We start from the raw sequence: 22,599 nt of genomic DNA, 5'->3' as shown, positions 1-22,599 counted from the left end.
GGATGATGTCACTTAAAGGTACCTTCATTCGTCGGGTAGCCGGATGTATTAAAGATGGGGCCACGCCGCGTTGGAAGGATGAAGATAGAAGATGCCATCTGGATGAAGACTTCTGCCCGTCTGGAGGACCACCTCTGCTGGCTTCGATGAGAACATCTTGCCGCTTGGATGAAGACTTCTCCCGGTAAGTGGATCTTCGGGGGTTAGTGTTAGGATTTTTTAAGGTGTATTGGGTGGGTTTTATTTTTAGGTTAGGGCTTTGGGCTTCAATAGAGCTAAATGCCCTTTATAGGGCAATGCCCATCCAAATGCCCTTTTCAGGGCAATGGGGAGCTTAGTTTTTTTTAGATAGGGTTTTATTTGGGGTGTTGGTTTTGTGGGTGGTGGGTTTTACTGTTGGGGGGGTTGTGTGCATTTTTTTTACAGGTAAAAGAGCTGATTTCTTTGGTGCAATGCCCCGCAAAAGGCCCTTTTAAGGGCTATTGGTAGTTTAGTTTAGGCTAGGGTTTTTTTATTTTGGGGGGGCTTTTTTATTTTGATAGGGCTATTAGATTAGGTTTAATTAGTTTAAATATCTTGTAATTTGTTTTTTATTTTCTGTAATTTAGTGGGTTTTTTTTGTAATTTAGCTAATTTAATTTATTTAATTGTATTTCATTTAGGTAATTTATTTAATTGTAGGGTTAGGTTAGATGATAGTGTAACTTAGGTTAGGTTTTATTTTACAGGTAAATTTGTATTTATTTTAGCTAGGTAGTTATTAAATAGTGAATAACTATTTAGTAACTATTCTACCTAGTTAAAATAAATACAAACTTGCCTGTAAAATAAAAATAAACCCTAAGCTAGATACAATGTAACTATTAGTTATATTGTAGCTAGTTTAGGGTTTAATTGATAGGTAAGTATTTGGTTTAAATAGGAATAATTTAGGTAATGATAGAAATTTTATTTAGATTTATTTTAATTATATTAAAGTTAGTGGGTGTTAGGGTTAGACTTAGGTTTAGGGGTTAATACATTTAGTATAGTGGCGGCGACGTTGGGGGCGGCAGATTAGGGGTTAATAAATGTAGATAAGTGGCGACGATGTTATTGGGCGGCAGATTAGGGGTTAATAATATTTAACTAATGTTTGTGATGCGGGAGTGCGGCGGTTTAGGGGTTAATATGTTTATTATAGTGACGTTGATGTCCGGAGCGGTAGATTAGGGGTCAATAAGTATAATGTAGGTGTCGGCGACGTCCGGAGCGGCAGATTAGAGATTAATAAGTGTAAGATTAGGGGTGTTTAGACTCGGGGTTCATGTTAGGGTGTTAGGTGTAAACATAAAATGTGTGTCCCCATAGGAATCAATGGGGCTGCGTTACTGAGTTTTACACTGCTTTTTGGCAGGTGTTAGACTTTTTCTCAGCCGGGTCTCCCTATTGATGTCTATGGGGAAATCGTGCACGAGCACGTACAACCAACTCACCGCTGACTTAAGCAGCGCTGGTATTGGAGTGCAGTGTGGAGCTCAATTTTGCTCTACTCTCACTTCTTGCCTGTTAAACGCCGGGTTTATAAAAACCTGTAATACAATCACTGTAGGTAAGTGAGCGGTGAGAATAAACTGCAAGTTAGCAACGCACCCCTGTTACCGCAAAACTCGTAATCTAGGCTTCTGTTATATTAATACACTTTTTACCTCTGTAATTACCGTACCTTGTATCTAAGCCTCTGCAGACTGCCCCTCATTTCAGTTCTTTTGACAGACTTGCATTTTAGCCAATCAGTGCTGACTCCTAGGTAACTCCACGTGCGTGAGTTCAATGTTAACTATATGGCACACATGAACTAACATCCTCTAGTGGTGGAAAACCTTCAAAATGCATTCATATAAGAGGCGGTCTTCAAGGTCTAAATAATTAGCATATGAACCTCCTATGTTTAGCGTTCAACTAAGAATTACCAAGAGAACAAAGCAAAATTGGTGATAAAAGTAAATTGGAAAGTTGTTTAAAATTGTATGCCCTATCTTAATCATGAAAGTTTATTTTGGACTAGACAGTCCCTTTAAATTTCAGAGATCCCCTAGATAAGATCAGAACTGTGAGGTATTTGTTAATGTTTTTCAGTCACAGTGAAGCTGGATAGACACAGGACAACTCTTTCTAAAGAGGGGTGTTGCTGCTTTTCTATAAGTGGTCCATGTCCAACTATATACAGTACCTTGCCAAATTATTAGACCCATTGGTCAAAAATATTTGTTATTAATAATGTTGATTGATTTTTTAGTTTTAAGACAATTTTTTTTATTCCATGTTATATTGGCAACATGTGCAATACATATTTAAGTGTAATTTGATGTAATATTATTAAAATATTTGGTAAATTATCGCATATAAAAAGGAAAAAAGTGGATAGGTAAAGGAAGCGCTAAAAAAAGCTACTACAAACTATTTGGGAGAGCAGAAGCGCATTTGTCAGGCTAATATGCCTAAAATCCTATCTGGTGTGTATGTATATATATATATATATATATATATATATATATATATATATATGACAGCTTGACTCGTGTATAAAGTTATTTGAGTCGACTTCTTTAAAGTAGGTTCTAGTGTTTAGTTGTTTTCTATTTTGATTTCAATATCTAAATAATGTACTTTGTTTGTGCTGTATTCAGCTGTAAACTTAAGGTTTATATCATTTACATTCACTTCCCTGCCAGATACAAATTATATAATCTATGTATCTTTTGTACATGATGAAATTGGTCTTAAATTGGGTGGATTCCAGGAATCTACCACAACCGAAACGCGTAGCAATACACCCATTGAGAATTCACAGTCTACAGTGTTCTCCGTGAACACTTCCTGTTGCCATAGAGCATACTTCCTCCAGTCACGTGAGCGCAGAGAAATCGCTGAGACCGCAGAGATCGCATCCCACACTGAAGGAGAGTTGTTAGGCTCCAAAACCGGCAGTTCACACTGACGCTACAGAAAGAAGACATTGGGCAGTAAACGGCACTTGGAATACATTGTGCTGAGCCCACCCTCGAAAGATTGAAACATCAACTAAGGTCAGAGGATTACCACTGCAGGATATTTGCAGACAGACAAGAAACAAACGGCTCTTGTTTTTTAATAGCTTTATATTCACTGTGCTTTTTAACAGCTATATATTCACTGTGATATCTATTAGCATATTCTGGATCAATCAGATCATATTCTGAATCAATCAGATCATTGAACTTAATAAATCTCTAGGACAGTACATTTATATTTAAGTTGCATTTATTTCAAAATACTTTTTTATTCTAGGTTGGCCAACCTTTGTTTTATGTCACTGTTTGCTATATAATCTCTATATGTGGCATCTTATATGATTTGATCTTTTATGAATTTGATTTTATACATTTTATAGACGAATAAATCCATACATTTTTTTCATACTCTATTACTTTCATTGTCTATACAGTATATACACACCAGATAGGATTTTAGGCATATTGGCCTGGCATATGCGCTTCTGCTCTCCCCGATAGTTTGTAGTAGCTTTGTTTAGCGCTTCCTTTACCTATCCACTTTTTTTATTGTTGCTCCCAAGTTCTATAGGGGAACTTTTTGGTTTAGGGAGCTTACAAACACCCAGTGCAGGAAATATTAAACACTTGCTCCAAATGATCACATGTATATGTTTTTACACATAGGTAAACAAAGTGACTTGTTGTTAAAGAAAGTCAAATTGTTGGCCTGATGAAGGTTTAAAAAATGTTGCAGTACAAGATTGCTGAAATTGCAGATGCATATCACATAGTTCTGTAAAGAATATTAAAAGGCCATGAAACCCAAAAGTTTTATTTCATGATTCAGATAATGCATACAATTTTAATCAACTTTCCAGTTTACTTCTATTATGTTTTGATTCATTCTCTTGGTATCCTTTGCTGAACGCACTACGGGTAGCTAGTTAATTCATTGGGTGAACCAAACCATGAGGCATATATGTGCAGCCACTAATCAGCAGCGATTGAGTCTAACCTAGGTATCATTTTCAACAAAGGACACCAATAGAACAAAACAAATTAGATAATTGAAGTCAATTGGAAAGTCGTTTAAAATCACATGCTCTATCTTAATCATGAAATAAAACATTTGGGTTTTATGTCCCTTTAAGGAAAAAAAGGATTATGGGGATGATTTGAACCCAGAACCGAAGGACGCCTGCGTTCGACATCATGATGCTATACCAAGAACTGAAAAAAAGATTCAAGATATCTGCACTCAAAATAGGAAACTGCCTATCACAGTCTTGGCTAAACACATTCAGGATGCAGGCATCAAGGTATCCAAGATAACTGTTCAGCTACGATTAGCTGAAAAGGGCCTGTTAGCCAGAAACCCTTCTTGGAAACCATCCCCACAATCCATTTAAAAATAAATATTCTTTAGAGAACTACATGATACACCTACAATTTCAGCAATATTGTACTGCGACATGTCTTTGATGACAAGTCACTTTGACCTAGATTTGGAGTTTGGCGTTAGCCGTGAAAACCAGCGTTAGAGGCTCCTAACGCTGGTTTTAGGCTACCGCCGGTATTTGGAGTCACTCAAAATAGGGTCTAACGCTCACTTTTCAGCCGCGACTTTTCCATACCGCAGATCCCCTTACGTCAATTGCGTATCCTATCTTTTCAATGGGATTTTTCTAACTCTGGTATTTAGAGTCGTTTCTGAAGTGAGCGTTAGACATCTAACGACAAAACTCCAGCCGCAGGAAAAAAGTCAGTAGTTAAGAGCTTTCTGGGCTAACGCCGGTTTCTAAAGCTCTTAACTACTGTACTCTAAAGTACACTAACACCCATAAACTACCTATGTACCCCTAAACCGAGGTCCCCCCACATCGCCGACACTCGAATACATTTTTTTAACCCCTAATCTGCCGACCGCCACCTACGTTATCCTTATGTACCCCTAATCTGCTCCCCCTAACACCGCCGACCCCTATATTATATTTATTAACCCCTAATTTGCCCCCCTCAACGTCGCCTCCATCTGCCTACACTTATTAACCCCTAATCTGCCGACCGCAAAGCGCCGCCACCTACGTTATCCTTATGTACCCCTAATCTGCTGCCCCTAACACCGCCGACCCCTATATTTATTAACCCCTAATCTGCCCCCCTCAACGTCGCCTCCACCTGCCTACACTTATTAACCCCTAATCTGCTGAGCGGACCTGAGCGCTACTATAATAAAGTTATTAACCCCTAATCCGCCTCACTAACCCTATAATAAATAGTATTAACCCCTAATCTGCCCTCCCTAACATCGCCGACACCTAACTTCAATTATTAACCCCTAATCTGCCGACTGGAGCTCACCGCTACTCTAATAAATGTATTAACCCCTAAAGCTAAGTCTAACCCTAACACTAACACCCCCCTAAGTTAAATATAATTTACATCTAACAAAATTAATTAACTCTTATTAAATAAATTATTCCTATTTAAAGCTAAATACTTACCTGTAAAATAAACCCTAATATAGCTACAATATAAATTATAATTATATTATAGCTATTTAGGATTAATATTTATTTTACAGGTAACTTTGTATTTATTTTAACCAGGTACAATAGCTATTAAATAGTTAAGAACTATTTAATAGCTAAAATAGTTAAAATAATTACAAAATTACCTGTAAAATAAATACTAACCTAAGTTACAATTAAACCTAACACTACACTATCAATAAATTAATTAAATAAACTACCTACAATTATCTACAATTAACCTAACACTACACTATCAATAAATTAATTAAATACAATTCCTACAAATAAATACAATTAAATAAACTAGCTAAAGTACAAAAAATAAAAAAGAACTAAGTTACAAAAAATAAAAAAATATTTACAAACATAAGAAAAATATTACAACAATTTTAAACTAATTACACCTACTCTAAGCCCCCTAATAAAATAACAAAGCCCCCCCAAATAAAAAAATGCCCTACCCTATTCTAAATTATTAAAGTTCAAAGCTCTTTAACCTTACCAGCCCTGAACAGGGCCCTTTGCGGGGCATGCCCCATGAAGTTCAGCTCTTTTGCCTGAAAAAAAAAACATACAATACCCCCCCCCAACATTACAACCCACCACCCACATACCCCTAATCTAACCCAAACCCCCCTTAAATAAACCTAACACTAAGCCCCTGAAGATCTTCCTACCTTATCTTCACCCTGCCAGGTTCACCGATCCGTCCTGAAGAGCTCCTCCGATGTCCTGATCCAAGCCCAAGCGGGGGGCTGAAGAGGTCCATGATCCGGCTGAAGTCTTCATCCAAGCGGGAGCTGAAGAGGTCCATGATCCGGCTGAAGTCTTCATCCAAGCGGGAGCTGAAGAGGTCCATGATCCGGATGAAGTCTTCTATCAACTGCATCTTCAATCTTCTTTCTTCCGGATCCATCTTGCAGACCTCCGACGCGGAACATCCTCTTCTCCCGACGCCTACTAGCCGAATGACGGTTCCTTTAAGGGACGTCATCCAAGATGGCGTCCCTCGAATTCCGATTGGCTGATAGGATTCTATCAGCCAATCGGAATTAAGGTAGGAATATTCTGATTGGCTGATGGAATCAGCCAATCAGAATCAAGTTCAATCCGATTGGCTGATCCAATCAGCCAATCAGATTGAGCTTGCATTCTATTGGCTGTTCCGATATTTAATATAGGGGTCGGCGATGTTAGGGAAGCAGATTAGGGGTACATAGGGATAATGTAAGTAGCGGCGGTTTACGGAGCGGCAGATTAGGGGTTAATAATAATATGCAGGGGTCAGCGATAGCGGGGGCAGCAGATTAGGGGTTAATAAGTGTAAGGTTAGGGGTGTTTAGACTCGGGGTACATGTTAGAGTGTTAAGTGCAGACGTAGGAAGGGTTACCGCATAGCAAACAATGGGGCTGCGTTAGGAGCTGAACGCGGCTTTTTTGCAGATGTTTGGTTTTTTTTCAGCTCAAACAGCTCCATTGTTTCCTATGGGGGAATCGTGCACGAGCACGTTTTTGAGGCTGGCCGCTTGCGTAAGCAACTCTGGTATCGAGAGTTGAAGCTGCGTTAAAAATGCTCTACGCTCCTTTTTTGGAGCCTAACGCAGCCTTTATGTGGACTCTCAATACCAGAGTTATTTTTATGGTGCGGCCAGAAAAAAGCCGCCGTTAGTTTTTCGGGTCGTTACCGACAAAACTCCAAATCTAGCCGTTTGTTTACCCATCTGTACATTTGTTAATTTACCAAATATTTTAGTAATATTACATCAAATTGCACGTAAATATGAATTGCAGATGTTGCCAATATAACATGGAATAATAAATGGCTACAAAACTAAAAAAATCACGAAAATGTACGCTGGTATTATAAGATAAGCACAATGCGAACGCAACCTCGCGTTCACATTGCCTGGAAGTATTGCGCTCACAAGAGTGCACTTCCATAGGCTCCAATAGGAGCCTTGTTCTGATGCTGTCAGACATGGCAAAGAACCAAGCGCAGCACAGGGGTTAAGTCACGCAGCGTTGGGCAGCAAATGTAAAAGATAAATGTATATGCTTATATACATATATATTCATGTGTTTATATGTGTATATACACATATTAACACATAAATATATATGTATATAAGCATATTAACAGTTTAAAACACAGTCCCCATAGACTTAAAGGCACATTTCACACATCTCTTCACTTTAACTGCTTATAACTGCTTTGTGCAGTTATTGTTTTTTATTTTTAAAAAGATGCTCATATATTGTACACTTTATTTGGCTGGCAATAGGGACACATTTTTTAAATTAACCAGAGGTCTGACCTCTGGTTAATTGTGCTTAGTGCAAAGTGCTCTTGCGAGCTTGTGGGAGCATTAACCAGCCACATGTAATAACTGGTTATTTAACATGGGCAAATTTGCCCCTTTATGGGTGCACGTTGAAATAGCGCTCCACTTGTAATCTAGCCCTTTATTTTATATGCCTAACAAATGAGAGCATCTCATTTTTATATTAGAATGCCCCTTTAAGTATATTTGCTCTGCAGTACATGGATTTATAGTAAATTGAAGCTGTTTCATATGTGATATAATATATATATATATGCTTATAAGTGTGTATATGGATAAAATTACATATATATTTATGTGCACATCCGTCTATATTTTTTTAATTTAGCCCTCACAGCTCCCGATAAACATGTAAAGGTGTAGAATAATTTATAATCTTGCAAGCTATTGTTTTTATAGCTGGAGTCTGGAGAATGAAATACCAAAAGAAATATTACAAACATATACAGGCCCATTTATCAAGCTCCGTATGGAGCTTGAAGGGCCGTGTTTCTGGCGAGTCTTCAGACTCGCCAGAAACACAACTTATGAAGCAGCGGTCTAAAGACCGCTGCTCCATAACCCTGTCCGCCTGCTCTGAACAGGCGGACAGGAATCGCCAGACATCAACCCGATCGAATACGATCGGGTTGATTGACAGCTCCCTGCTGGCGGCCGATTGGCCGCGAGTCAGCAGGGGGCGGCGTTGCACCAGCAGCTCTTGTGAGCTGCTGGTGCAATGTTAAATGCGGAGAGCGTATTGCTCTCCGCATTTAGCGAGGTCTTGCGGACCTGATCCGCAGTGTCGGATCAGGTCCGCAAGCCCTTTGATAAATGGGCCTGAAAGTCAAAGATCTAAAATACAACTGTACCTTTAAAATGCAATCATAGGAAATAGCACAGTCATTACTGCCTTAAAGCAGTAATGGATGCATCCTCTAGGAATTCCTGCTTGTCTCCACTAGATTACAAAACAGAGAAATATGTTCTGACGAAAAATAGAAAAATTGGAGTATTACATCGCCTGCTCCATTTTGGGATTATTTGTTACATAATTGGGTGAGTACAACTGGTATATAATTATCTTCTTTACATGGTTAAACCTCCCACAGCTACATTATTGCAAGTCATGTTTATATAGTGAAAGATGAAATAAATAGCTTTTTGTAGTAAATCTATTTGGGTTTCTGTTCATTTATAAAACAGCCATATTTTTTTAAATATGCATCAATACTTTTAAGAAATTGTATTTTACCGTATTACTAGGAAATACATGATGTCTTGATCACAAATGCTCGGTTGCTATTGGCTCTCCAGCTTTTTTGCTTTGTTACACACATGACCTATTTGTGACATCCATACAAAATGTATGTGCAGCTATAATTGTTTCAGATAATAAGAATAAAAAGATAAGTGTAAAACCCTAACTTGAGGAATATACATTGAATATATACAAAAAAACACTTTACAAAGTAAACCTGCAAGATGATAGGATGCAAGCCCTTTTTAAAATGTTATGATTGTGACACTGATGGCTGATGAAAAGCACTGTAGGGACTAGAAGAGTAGCAAATTGCATATTGCGAGTGAAGTCAATGAGTTTCGCAGTTTTTGTGGTGTTAGTTTGTTGAGAGTTAAACAATTAGGAGAGTGTTACTGTTATTGGGTTGGGATATTATATGTGGGTGGATTGTAATCTTTTCTGAAGCTAGTACCACTCACCTAAAAAAATTGCCCCTTTAAGTATGTCTCAGAAAACCCAAAGCCTAACCACACCTTTTCTGGTAGATTGAAGACTCCTCCTCTTCCTGCAACCTACTGTATGTACCAGATTACAAGTGGAGCGCAATCAAAAGCACAGGCTCTATACTTTTTAAGAGAGAGCGCAGGGAGAGTTATTAGTGCACTAACTGCACTCGTATTACAGGTGGTGAGTTAAGTTTTGTGCTTGAGCACAATCCAAAATACAGCTGTAAAATTTAAGACCTGAAGTAAACCATTATTATTAATAGTACAGAACTACAGGAAGAACACCACTTACTGGGGCATATTTTTGTTTACCTGCAGGTTACTTTATGGATGCAATGTGGTGCAGGGGCACTCTTTTTTTAATGATTTTTATTGAGGTTGCAAAAAGAAACATATATCATGCAGAAAAAATCAACATCTTTGCATATCCAACAAAAATAGTTGTAATAGTTACGACTGTAGAGGCCATGTAAAAAAATCACAGCAAATTAGCAGTATCTTTAGGCCGACAACCTCAATTTTGTGTTTCCATTATTTTTCTTTCAACACAAAAATATAGTTGTCCATATAAAGCTTATCAATAGAAATGTGTAAAACCACTAGTTACCTTTACTCATATCCATGTGATAATGAAAACAACTCTGTCTATGCAATCAGCAAATAGCAATAGGTTGAACACAATATATCTTTCCATATGAGACTCGTTTGCCTGTACAAAGATCAACTTAGTAATAAAAGAATTGTATGACTATGCAGTTAACATACAATAGTAGGTGATCACTCCAGAACTGCAACAAAACTATGTGTGGATTAAATGATCTCTGTGATAATAAAATAACCCCCCCCCCCCCCCTAACATTTAAAAAGAAAACACTACCAAAAATAAAAAACCCAGCTAGGCCGCTAATAAAACTAAAGTCCCATTTAAAAAAAAAAACCAGCCCAAAATAAGAAACCCTATAATAACACTAAAACCTACATCAAAAATTGCATTGAAAAGGGCATTTGGTAGGGCAATGCCCAAAAGTGATTACATCACTTTTACTTGTAACAAAAACCATATTCTAAAATCAAAGTAATCCCCACCTCCCCCCTAAAAAATGATATATAACATTTGTTAGGGCATTGCCCTAAATCGATTATAGCTCTTTTTACTTTAAAAAAATCTTTATTCTAAAAAAAGATTGCCCTGATAAGGGCATTTGGTTGGGCATTGCCCTTAATAGAGCATTTTGTAGGACATTGCCCTAAAGTGATCAAGCTCATTTGCCCAATAAAAAAAATCCTAATCTAAAAAAACTATCTTAAAAAAAGAGTGCCCTGAAAAGGGCATTTGGTACGGCATAACAATTACAGCTCCTTTTTAAATAAAAAATCCATATTCTGGCCCTAGACTCACACATATTGAAAACTCCATCTCCAGGAGTGTTATGTTGGGTAGAAAAGAAAAGAAGACCACCTTGGACCATGTCCTACCCACTATATCAACATGTCTTTGAGGTATGGGATAGTTTAATAAGCAATGATCATAGAATTTCATCCTTGAGATCCCCTATGTCTCCAGTTTCACCTAACGCAGAATTACACGGAGGGTTAGAACAGAAACTGAATACACAACATGATTGGGAAATAGGGTATACTGCTCCTATATATACATTTTTAAGTGGTATTAAACTGAAACAGAGGACAGATTTGGGAGACATATTAGGCGGTACCTTTACAAAATGGTTGAAGTACTATCAACTTAGCCATTATTTAGCCACCTCAACAGATAGAGAACAGATGACTAGACAACCTACCCCTTTCGAGCAACAATACTTGCCAGATCAACCACTGCGCCACACATTAGCATGGGCAAAAAAGGCTCTATTGAACAGAGAATTGATTGATACTCCTGACTATGTTGACAGATGGCATAGGGAAATGGGCAAGGAGTTAACTGATAAGGAATGGAAAAACATTATTCATAACACAAAAAAATCATCGGTATCAGCTAGATCACTAGAGCTAAACTTCAAGGTTCTGACGAAGTGGTATCTCACCCCAGTTAGGATCAAGGCGATATATCCGTCGGCATCTGACTTATGTTGGAGAGGGTGTGGCAGTAAAGGCTCCATGTCTCACATTTGGTGGACGTGCAATAAGATTCAGCCCTTCTGGTCACAAATAGGCGAATACATCAAAACCATCAGCAATCAAAAAAGTGACTATCAATTCCAACTACCTACAGCCTTATTGAACTTACTCCCAAGGTGCAAGTGTTCAATTCGTAGGAAACTGGTACAATTAGCATTAAATACTGCAAAGTCTCTGATAGCAGTCAATTGGAAGTCATGAATAGTTCCTACGTTCCAAGCATGGGAGTCACTCATGGATCACACAATTCACTTAGAGGAATATGGCTATTTCTCCAACATTGGTGTGTCCGGTCCACAGCGTCATCCTTACTTGTGGGATATTCTCTTCCCCAACAGGAAATGGCAAAGAGTCCCAGCAAAGTTGGTCACATGATCCCTCCTAGGCTCCGCCCACCCCAGTCATTCTCTTTGCCGTTGCACAGGCAACATCTCCACGGAGATGGTTAAGAGTTTTTTGGTGTTTAAATGTAGTTTTATTCTTCTATCAAGTGTTTGTTATTTTAAAATAGTGCTGGTATGTACTATTTACTCTGAAACAGAAAAGGATGAAGATTTCTGTTTGTAAGAGGAAGATGATTTTAGCAGACAGTAACTGAAATCAATTGCTGTTTCCACACAGGACTGTTGAGATGAAGTAACTTCAGTTGGGGGAAACAGTTAGCAGTCTTTTCTGCTTAAGGTATGACTAGCCATATTTCTAACAAGACCATGTAATGCTGGAAGGCTGTCATTTCCCCTCATGGGGACCAGTAAGCCATTTTCTTAGTTAAACATAAAAGAATAAAGGGCTTCAAAAAGGGCTTAAAAACTGGTAGACATTTTTCTGGGCTAAAACAATTGCTTTACTAGGCATATTATGCAGATTCTAACTAATTATTGGTATTATAATCTTGGGGAACGTTTAGAAAAACGGCAGGCACTGTGTTGGACACCTTTTTTAGATGGGGGCCTTTCTAGTTATAGACAGAGCCTCATTATGGGACTGTATAGGGGTTAAATGTAAAAACGGCTCCGGTTCCGTTAATTTAAGGGTTAAAGCTCTGAAATTTGGTGTGCAATACTTTTAATGCTTTAAGACACTGTGGTGAAATTTTGGTGAATTTTGAACAATTCCTTCATACTTTTTCACATATTCAGTAATAAAGTGTTTTCAGTTTGAAATTTAAAGTGACAGTAACGGTTTTATTTTAAAACGTTTTTTTTGTGCTTTGTTGACAAGTTTAAGCCTGTTTAACATGTCTGTACCATCAGATAAGCTATGTTCTATATGTATGAAAGCCAATGTGTCTCCCCATTTAAATTTATGTGATAATTGTGCCATAGTGTCCAAACAAAGTAAGGACAGTATTGCAACAGATAATGATATTGCCCAAGATGATTCCTCAAATGAGGGGAGTAAACATGATACTACATCATCCCCTACTGTGTCTACACCAGTTATGCCCACACAGGAGGCCCCTAGTACATCTAGTGCGCCAATACTTATTACCATGCAACAATTAACGGCTGTAATGGATAACTCCATAGCAAATCTTTTATCCAAAATGCCTACTTATCAGAGAAAGCGCGATTGCTCTGTTTTAAACACTGAAGAGCAAGAGGACGCTGATGATAACTGTTCTGACATACCCTCACACCAATCTCAAGGGGCCATGAGGGAGGTTTTGTCTGATGGAGAAATTTCAGATTCAGGAAAAATTTCTCATCAAGCTGAACCTGATGTTGTGACATTTAAATTTAAATTAGAACATCTCCGCGCACTGCTTAAGGAGGTGTTATCTACTCTGGATGATTGTGACAATTTGGTCATTCCAGAGAAATTATGTAAGATGGACAAGTTCCTAGAGGTTCCGGTGCCCCCCGACGCTTTTCCTATACCCAAGCGGGTGGCGGACATAGTAAATAAAGAGTGGGAAAGGCCCGGCATACCTTTTGTTCCCCCCCCCTATATTTAAGAAATTATTTCCTATAGTCGACCCCAGAAAGGACTTATGGCAGACAGTCCCCAAGGTCGAGGGGGCGGTTTCTACTCTAAACAAACGCACTATTATTCCTATCGAAGATAGTTGTGCTTTCAAAGATCCTATGGATAAGAAATTAGAGGGTTTGCTTAAAAAGATTTTTGTACAGCAAGGTTACCTCCTACAACCAATTTCATGCATTGTTCCTGTCACTACGGCAGCGTGTTTCTGGTTCGAGGAACTAGAAAAATCGCTCAGTAAAGAATCTTCGTATGAGGAGGTTATGGACAGAGTTCAAGCACTTAAATTGGCTAACTCTTTTGTTTTAGATGCCGCTTTGCAATTAGCTAGATTAGCGGCGAAAAATTCAGGGTTTGCTGTCGTGGCGCGCAGAGTGCTTTGGCTAAAGTCTTGGTCAGCGGATGTGTCTTCCAAGACAAAATTGCTTAACATTCCTTTCAAAGGTAAAACATTATTTGGACCTGATTTGAAAGAGATTATTTCAGACATCACTGGGGGAAAGGGCCACACCCTCCCACAGGATAGGTCTTTTAAGGCTAATAATAAGCCTAATTTTCGTCCCTTTCGCAGAAACGGACCATTCTCTAATTCTGTATCCTCTAAGCAAGAGGGTAATACTTCACAACCCAAACCAGCCTGGAAACCAATGCAAGGCTGGAACAAGGGTAAGCAGGCCAAGAAGCCTACCACTGCTACCAAAACAGCATGAAGGGATAGCCCCTGATCCGGGACCGGATCTAGTGGGGGGCAGACTTTCTCTCTTTGCTCAGGCTTGGGCAAGAGATGTTCAGGATCCTTGGGCGCTAGAAATAGTTTCTCAAGGTTATCTCCTGGAATTCAAGGAACTACCCCCAAGGGGAAGGTTCCACAGGTCTCAATTATCTTCAAACCAAATAAAGAGACAGGCATTCTTACATTGTGTAGAAGACCTGTTAAAGATGGGAGTGATACATCCAGTTCCAATAAGAGAACAAGGAATGGGATTTTATTCCAATCTGTTCATAGTTCCCAAAAAAGAGGGAACATTCAGACCAATTTTGGATCTAAAGATCCTAAACAAATTTCTCAGGGTACCATCGTTCAAAATGGAAACTATTCGAACGATCCTACCTACTATCCAGGAAAATCAATTTATGACTACCGTGGATTTAAAGGATGCGTACCTACATATTCCTATCCACAAGGAACATCATCAGTTCCTAAGGTTCGCTTTTCTGGACAAGCATTACCAGTTTGTGGCACTTCCATTTGGATTAGCCACTGCTCCAAGGATTTTCACAAAGGTACTAGGGTCCCTTCTAGCGGTTCTAAGACCAAGGGGCATTGCAGTAGTACCTTACTTGGACGACATCCTGATTCAAGCGTCGTCCCTGTCAAAAGCAAAGGCTCATACGGACATCGTCCTAGCCTTTCTCAGATCTCACGGATGGAAGGTGAACAAAGAAAAAAGTTCTCTGTCCCAGTCAACAAGAGTTCCATTCTTGGGAACAATAATAGATTCCTTAGAAATGAGGATTTTTGTGACAGAGGTCAGAAAATCAAAACTTCTAAGCTCTTGTCAAGTACTTCATTCTGTTCCTCGTCCTTCCATAGTGCAGTGCATGGAAGTAATAGGATTGATGGTTGCAACAATGGACATAGTTCCTTTTGCACGAATTCATCTAAGACCATTACAACTATGCATGCTCAGACAGTGGAATGGGGATTATACAGACTTGTCTCCGACGATTCAAGTAGATCAAAAGACCAGAGATTCACTCCGTTGGTGGCTGACCCTGGACAATCTGTCACAGGGAATGAGCTTCCGCAGACCAGAATGGGTCATTGTCACGACCGACGCCAGCCTAGTGGGCTGGGGCGCGGTCTGGGAATCCCTGAAAGCTCAGGGTCTATGGTCTCGGGAAGAGTCTCTTCTCCCGATAAACATTCTGGAACTGAGAGCGATATTCAATGCTCTCAGAGCTTGGCCTCAACTAGCAAAGGCCAAATTAATAAGGTTTCAGTCAGACAACATGACGACCGTTGCATATATCAATCATCAGGGGGGAACAAGGACTTCCCTGGCGATGAAAGAAGTGACCAAGATAATTCAATGGGCGGAGGATCACTCCTGCCACTTGTCTGCGATCCACATCCCAGGAGTGGAAAATTGGGAAGCGGATTTTCTGAGTCGTCAGACATTCCATCCGGGGGAGTGGGAACTCCATCCGGAAATCTTTGCCCAAATAACTCAATTATGGGGCATTCCAGACATCGATCTGATGGCGTCTCGTAAGAACTTCAAGGTTCCTTGCTACGGGTCCAGATCCAGGGATCCCAAGGCGACCCTAGTAGATGCACTAGTAGCACCTTGGACCTTCAACCTAGCTTATGTATTCCCACCGTTTCCTCTCATCCCCAGGCTGGTAGCCAGGATCAATCAGGAGAGGGCCTCGGTGATCTTGATAGCTCCTGCGTGGCCACGCTGGACTTGGTATGCAGACCTGGTCAATATGTCATCGGCTCCACCATGGAAGCTACCTTTGAGACAGGACTTTCTTGTTCAGGGTCCATTCGAACATCCGAATCTGATTTCCCTCCATTTGACGGCTTGGAGATTGAACGCTTGATTTTATCAAAGCGTGGGTTTTCAGATTCTGTAATAGATACTCTGATTCAGGCTAGAAAGCCTGTAACTAGAAAAATTTACCATAAAATATGGAAAAAATATATCTGTTGGTGTGAATCTAAAGGATTCCCATGGAACAAGATAAAAATTCCTAAGATTCTATCCTTTCTACAAGAAGGTTTGGAGAAAGGATTATCTGCAAGTTCTCTGAAGGGACAGATCTCTGCTTTATCTGTTTTACTTCACAAAAGACTGGCAGCTGTGCCAGATGTTCAAGCATTTGTTCAGGCTCTGGTTAGGATCAAGCCTGTTTACAGACCTTTGACTCCTCCCTGGAGTCTAAATCTAGTTCTTTCAGTTCTTCAAGGGGTTCCGTTTGAACCCTTACATTCCGTAGATATTAAGTTATTATCTTGGAAAGTTTTGTTTTTGGTTGCAATTTCTTCTGCTAGAAGAGTTTCAGAGTTATCTGCTCTGCAGTGTTCTCCGCCCTATCTGGTGTTCCATGCAGATAAGGTGGTTTTGCGTACTAAGCCTGGTTTTCTTCCGAAAGTTGTTTCCAACAAAAATATTAACCAGGAGATAGTTGTACCTTCTTTGTGTCCGAATCCAGTTTCAAAGAAGGAACGTTTGTTACACAATTTGGACGTAGTCCGTGCTCTAAAATTCTATTTAGAGGCTACTAAAGATTTCAGACAAACATCTTCCTTGTTTGTTGTTTATTCTGGTAAAAGGAGAGGTCAAAAAGCGACTTCTACCTCTCTTTCCTTTTGGCTTAAAAGCATTATCCGATTGGCTTATGAGACTGCCGGACGGCAGCCTCCTGAAAGAATCACAGCTCACTCCACTAGGGCTGTGGCTTCCACGTGGGCCTTCAAGAACGAGGCTTCTGTTGACCAGATATGTAAGGCAGCGACTTGGTCTTCACTGCACACTTTTGCCAAATTTTACAAATTTGATACTTTTGCTTCTTCGGAGGCTATTTTTGGGAGAAAGGTTTTGCAAGCCGTGGTGCCTTCCATTTAGGTGACCTGATTTGCTCCCTCCCTTCATCCGTGTCCTAAAGCTTTGGTATTGGTTCCCACAAGTAAGGATGACGCCGTGGACCGGACACACCAATGTTGGAGAAAACAGAATTTATGCTTACCTGATAAATTACTTTCTCCAACGGTGTGTCCGGTCCACGGCCCGCCCTGGTTTTTTAATCAGGTCTGATGAATTATTTTCTCTAACTACAGTCACCACGGTATCATATGGTTTCTCCTATATATATTTCCTCCTGTCCGTCGGTCGAATGACTGGGGTGGGCGGAGCCTAGGAGGGATCATGTGACCAGCTTTGCTGGGACTCTTTGCCATTTCCTGTTGGGGAAGAGAATATCCCACAAGTAAGGATGACGCCGTGGACCGGACACACCGTTGGAGAAAGTAATTTATCAGGTAAGCATAAATTCTGTTTTTATAAGAAAAGATATGGAAACATTTCATAATATACGATTTTACTGGGAAACACGAATGCACACACACTAGTGACCGTATATTAACATCTAGGCCAATTATGACACAAAGGAAGAAGAGGTCTCAGTGTAAACCTTGTAGAAAGCGAACTAAGGGGGAAACAGCTTTTAGGTGTACATGGGCGAGGTGAATTTTGTTTTGCTTTTCTTACTCGTTTTTTCCTTCTATACAGTGACCAACTACCGTTTTAGATGTTCTATTGTTAAGTGTTGAATAAGGTTGTTACTAATATAGCAATTATATTCAAGAAATGCCAGATGATATGTTTTCTTGAAATGTGTGGAATCACTTTAGCTTTTGTTAAAAGTTTATCAAGCTGTAACTAATGTGATTTTTGATGCATTTATTTGTATTGCATTATTTCATCCAATAAACATTTAAAAAAAAAAAAAAAAATCCATATTCTAAAAAAAAGCCTATTTAAAAAAAAAAAAAAAAATATCCTAAAAAAAAAACCCACCCAAAAAATTCATAACACTAAACTGCAAAGTTTCTAGTCACCCAACTCAAATCTGACTCCCACATGATTAGGTCTGACTGTGCTCCTTTTCATCCATGGCAGTAGTCTTCATCCATCTTCATCCTTGACGGCACTCTGCTGAGGCTGTCCTATTCCACCCGGTCTTCATCCATCTAATGCTTCTTCTGATCTTCCATCAGCGGTGCTCTTCATGATGTCACCTTTGCATGCTAAAGCTGGAATGCGAGATACCCCTTTTATGTAGGGGTTCCTTGCATTCCAATTGTCTGATATTCAAATTAGCCAATAGAATAAAAGCTTTTTTTTATTGGCTGATTTGAATTTTAAAATAGTTAATCGGAATGCAAGGGCACCCCATGAAGAGTACGTTGTACGGAAGATGAGAAGAAGCATTGGATGAAAGATGGACGAAGACCGTATAGAAGAGGACAACCTCAGCACGGCACCACCATGGATGAAGACCGCCGCCATGGATGAAGAGGAGCACCGCCGTAGCTGACCACATAGGAGCCGGCTTCAAGTTGGGTGTCTAGAAAAATTGTTTTGTTTTTAAGATTAGGTTGATTTTTTTTTTTACAAGTAAACTAAAATCACTTTAGGGCAAGGTCCTACAAAATGCCAATCTAGGGCAATTTTTAGTGTACGTTTTTTAAGATAGGCTTTTTGGGGGGGAAATAGGGATTTGTGAAAAGTAAAAGAGCTGTAATCCCTTTAGCACAATGTCCTACTAAATGTCCTTTTCCGGGCTATTGTTGCAGTAGGTTTTAGTTTTAGAATAGGGTGTCTTTTGGGGGGTGGTCTTTTTTTTTAAATAGGACTTTAGTTTTAAGATTGGCCTTACTGTTTTTTTTGGGGGGTTTGGTAGTGTTGTTATTTTTTTTTTTTTTTAGGGCATGTAAGATTACGGGTCTGGGGGATGACGACAAGCTGTTAAGGAGTTAAGTAGTGCAGGGGTAGTTTGTAACGGGGTATTGGTGGTTTAGGGGGTTAATAGGTTAGGGGGTCTTTGTGAAGGGGCATATTGGTAGTTTAGGGGTGTTTGAGATGGGGAGATTATTGCGATTAGGTATTGGTCGTTTAGGGGTAAGTAGGTTTATTTATTAGGTTGCATTCTATATATTAGAAAGGAATCCTTTACTTTACATCATCAATGTCGGTAGCGATGCTGGTTGGAATACATTGCCAGCATCAAAACCCATTGAGATGTATAGTAAAAGATCTTATGGTGATGCTGCATTTAAGCAATGATGTCGGCAGCTTGGAATATTTCGCCAGCTTGCTTGACATCTCAGCAGATCACTTTGGAATATATTGCCACATCACAGGACTTTCAATCATCGGGGCCTAAGGCAGAAGGTAAATGGGCAGAAAACATCCAAAGGAGCTCTGCCAGGGGGTTGGTTTTGAGACCTAAACCTATTATATAGCTTCAGAATACTGAGGCTGTCTTCAAGTCCAAGAGCCAGTTAAAACTGAGCAGTATCCTCTGCCGAAACTGTATCTGCAGAACCTAATGTTGGATGGTTAGAAAAAAGAAAGATATTTTTGCAGATGAACCTTAAAAGGGATAGTGTACTGTAATATTGTTTTTACCTTAAGGTGTTTCCAATGACTAGCTTCAGAGTATAAAATGTATGAGAAATTGATACTTTAGGTTTTTTGTATTTGAAATGTTTTTGATCTTTGAAACCACAGCACATCAAAATGGGTTGAGCTTGCAGGGAAATCAGATATCCTTAATTTATCACTTTCTGTACACACGCATGCTTCTTCATTGTTATGCTCAGAGGAGCAGATTTGTGGTTTAGAGTCCAGTAGTAGAGATTACTGGAAACTGTTATTTTTATTAAAATGTACGGAGGTAATGTTTCCTTTAGTGTTCTTTCCCTTCTTAGTCATGTGTAAACACACACTTGGCAAGTTTATAGAACTGGAATCTGTAGCCAAATAATGGACACTGGACTTGGATTCTGTGGAGGTGTACACTGAACAAAGGACTTGGAATCTGTGAAATAGTTGCTGCAAAGGGGCACATTTTATTAGGCACTGTGATGTCACAGGCCAGTGCCACATATGTTTATGCACATGTGAACACGAGTTCTCACTAATGTTTTACTACAAACCAATAGGAGCAGTGTTCCTTCTTCAGATGTGGTATTTAGGTGTTCAACAATTTAAGGAATTTCTTTGTTTTCAGTATGTTTTAATGTGAATTTTCACCTATGTTTATATTTGTGTGGCCAGTCTTATCTTTTTGCCACTATGGAGACTATCACTGCATAATCTAACCTTTCAAAACCTGGATTAATGAATATGTGCATTATTTTTACAGTATGTTTACTTCTTTTTTGGATTTGTGTAAATATATATTTTATCTTATATCCTTTATATTTAAAGTATGTCTGTTTTGCTACATTGTCATTTAAAAAAACAACTTGTTATTGAAAGAGATTGATAATTCTACTATTCTACTACTACTATAACCTCAGTTATCCCAGTGGGACAGATGTGTCCAATTCCAAATTACTTTTCAGCATCACAGAAAATAAACCATCAGTATGAATTCCTATGCCACAAAAAGTTAATCATGGGGAACGGCTCCTCATTTTTGTAAGGAAGCAGACTTTGGCTGGATCCCAGCACCATACAGTATTAAAACTAAGAACAGTTTGTCTGGGTCCATCTACATTTTAAGATCTCCATCAAAATGCAGCATTAAATGTCATAAAGCACTTATGTCAAATACTAGAGTGATTCCCAGAGTGCTTCACTAATGTTATAAGCCAGAAATATTCTGCAATCGGTAAAAAACATATTTTGGACATGACTAAAATCCAATAGCACAGAACCAGCAATTGTCAGGCAGTTTGCCCAGCCGATTTAATCAGAATCATACGGCCAGATTGCGAGTTTTGCGTTAGGAGCTATGCGGTGCTAACGAGCAGTTTTTTCTCACCACTCACTTACCTACAGCGCTGGTATTACGGGTTTTTACAAACCCGGCGTTAAAAGGCAAGAAGTGAGCGTAGAGCAAAATTGTGCTCCATACCGCACTTCAATACCAGCGCTGCTTAAGACAGCGGTGAGCTGGTCGTACTTGCTCGTGCATAATTTCCCCTTACACATCAATGGGGAGCGCCGGCTGAGAAAAAGTCTAACACCTGCCAAAAAGCAGTGTAAATCTCAGTAACGCAGCCCCATTGATTCCTATGGGGAAACTAAAGTTATGTTTACTCCTAACACCCTAACATGAACCCCGAGTCTAAACACTGCTAATCTTACACTTATTAACCCCTAATCTGCCGCCCCCGACATCGCCGACACCTACATTATTCTTATTATCCCCATAATCTGCCGCTTCGAACACCGCCGCCACCTACATTATACTTATTAACCCATAATCTGCTGCCCCCGATGTCGCCGCAACCTACCTACACTTAACCCTTAATCTGCCGCCCCCAACATTAAATTTATTAACCCCTAAACCTAAGTCTAACCCTAACACCCCTTAACTTAAATATAATTTAAATAAATCTAAATAAAATTACTATCATTAACTACATTATTCCTATTTAAAACTAAATACTTACCTATAAAATAAACCCTAAACTAGCTACAATATAACTAATAGTTACATTGTAGCTAGCTTAGGGTTTATTTTTATTTTACAGGCAAGTTTGTATTTATTTTAACTAGGTAGAATAGTTATTAAATAGTTATTAACTATTTAATAACTACCTAGCACAAATAAATACAAATTGACCTGTAAAATAAAACCTAACCTAAATTACACTAACACCTAACACTACACTACAATTAAATCAATTAACTAAATTAAAAACAATTAAATACATTAAATTAAATTAGCTAAATCACAAAAAAAAACCCCACTAAATTACAGAAAATAAAAAACAAATTACCGATCTTTAAACTAATTACACCTAATCGAATAATCTAATAGAATGCAAGCTTAATCCTATTGGCTGATTGGATCAGCCAATAGGACTGTAATTCCGATTGGCTGATAGAATTCTATCAGTCAATCGGAATCGAAGGGACCCCATCTTGGATGACGTAATTTAAAGGAACCTTCATTCAGTAAGAAGACTCCGGATGAAGAGGATGTTCCGCGTCAGATGTCTTGAAGATAGACCCACTCCGCGTCGAATGGATGAAGATGCCGTCTGGATGAAGACTTCTGCCCGTCTGGAGGACCACTTCGCTCGGCTTGGATGAAGACTTCTCCCGGCTTCGT

The 22,599-nt window shown here is 39.1% G+C and overlaps 1 protein-coding gene across 1 annotated transcript in view; it reads left to right on the top strand.

Moving 5' to 3' along the window:
- The first annotated feature begins 8,794 nt into the window (after nucleotides 1–8,794).
- The window catches only part of LOC128646936 (P2X purinoceptor 6-like), a 314,143-nt gene continuing 300,338 nt past the window's right edge, over nucleotides 8,795–22,599 (top strand). The window contains exon 1 of the mRNA XM_053699746.1: nucleotides 8,795–8,928. Coding sequence (XP_053555721.1) covers nucleotides 8,795–8,928 — 134 coding nt within the window. The remainder of the gene's footprint in view (nucleotides 8,929–22,599) is intronic.

The sequence above is a fragment of the Bombina bombina genome, chromosome 2, assembly GCF_027579735.1.
Source record: "Bombina bombina isolate aBomBom1 chromosome 2, aBomBom1.pri, whole genome shotgun sequence".
Classification (NCBI taxonomy): domain Eukaryota; kingdom Metazoa; phylum Chordata; class Amphibia; order Anura; family Bombinatoridae; genus Bombina; species Bombina bombina.
The sequence above is the reverse complement of the archived record's forward strand: the minus strand, read 5'-3'. Positions and strand labels throughout refer to the sequence as shown.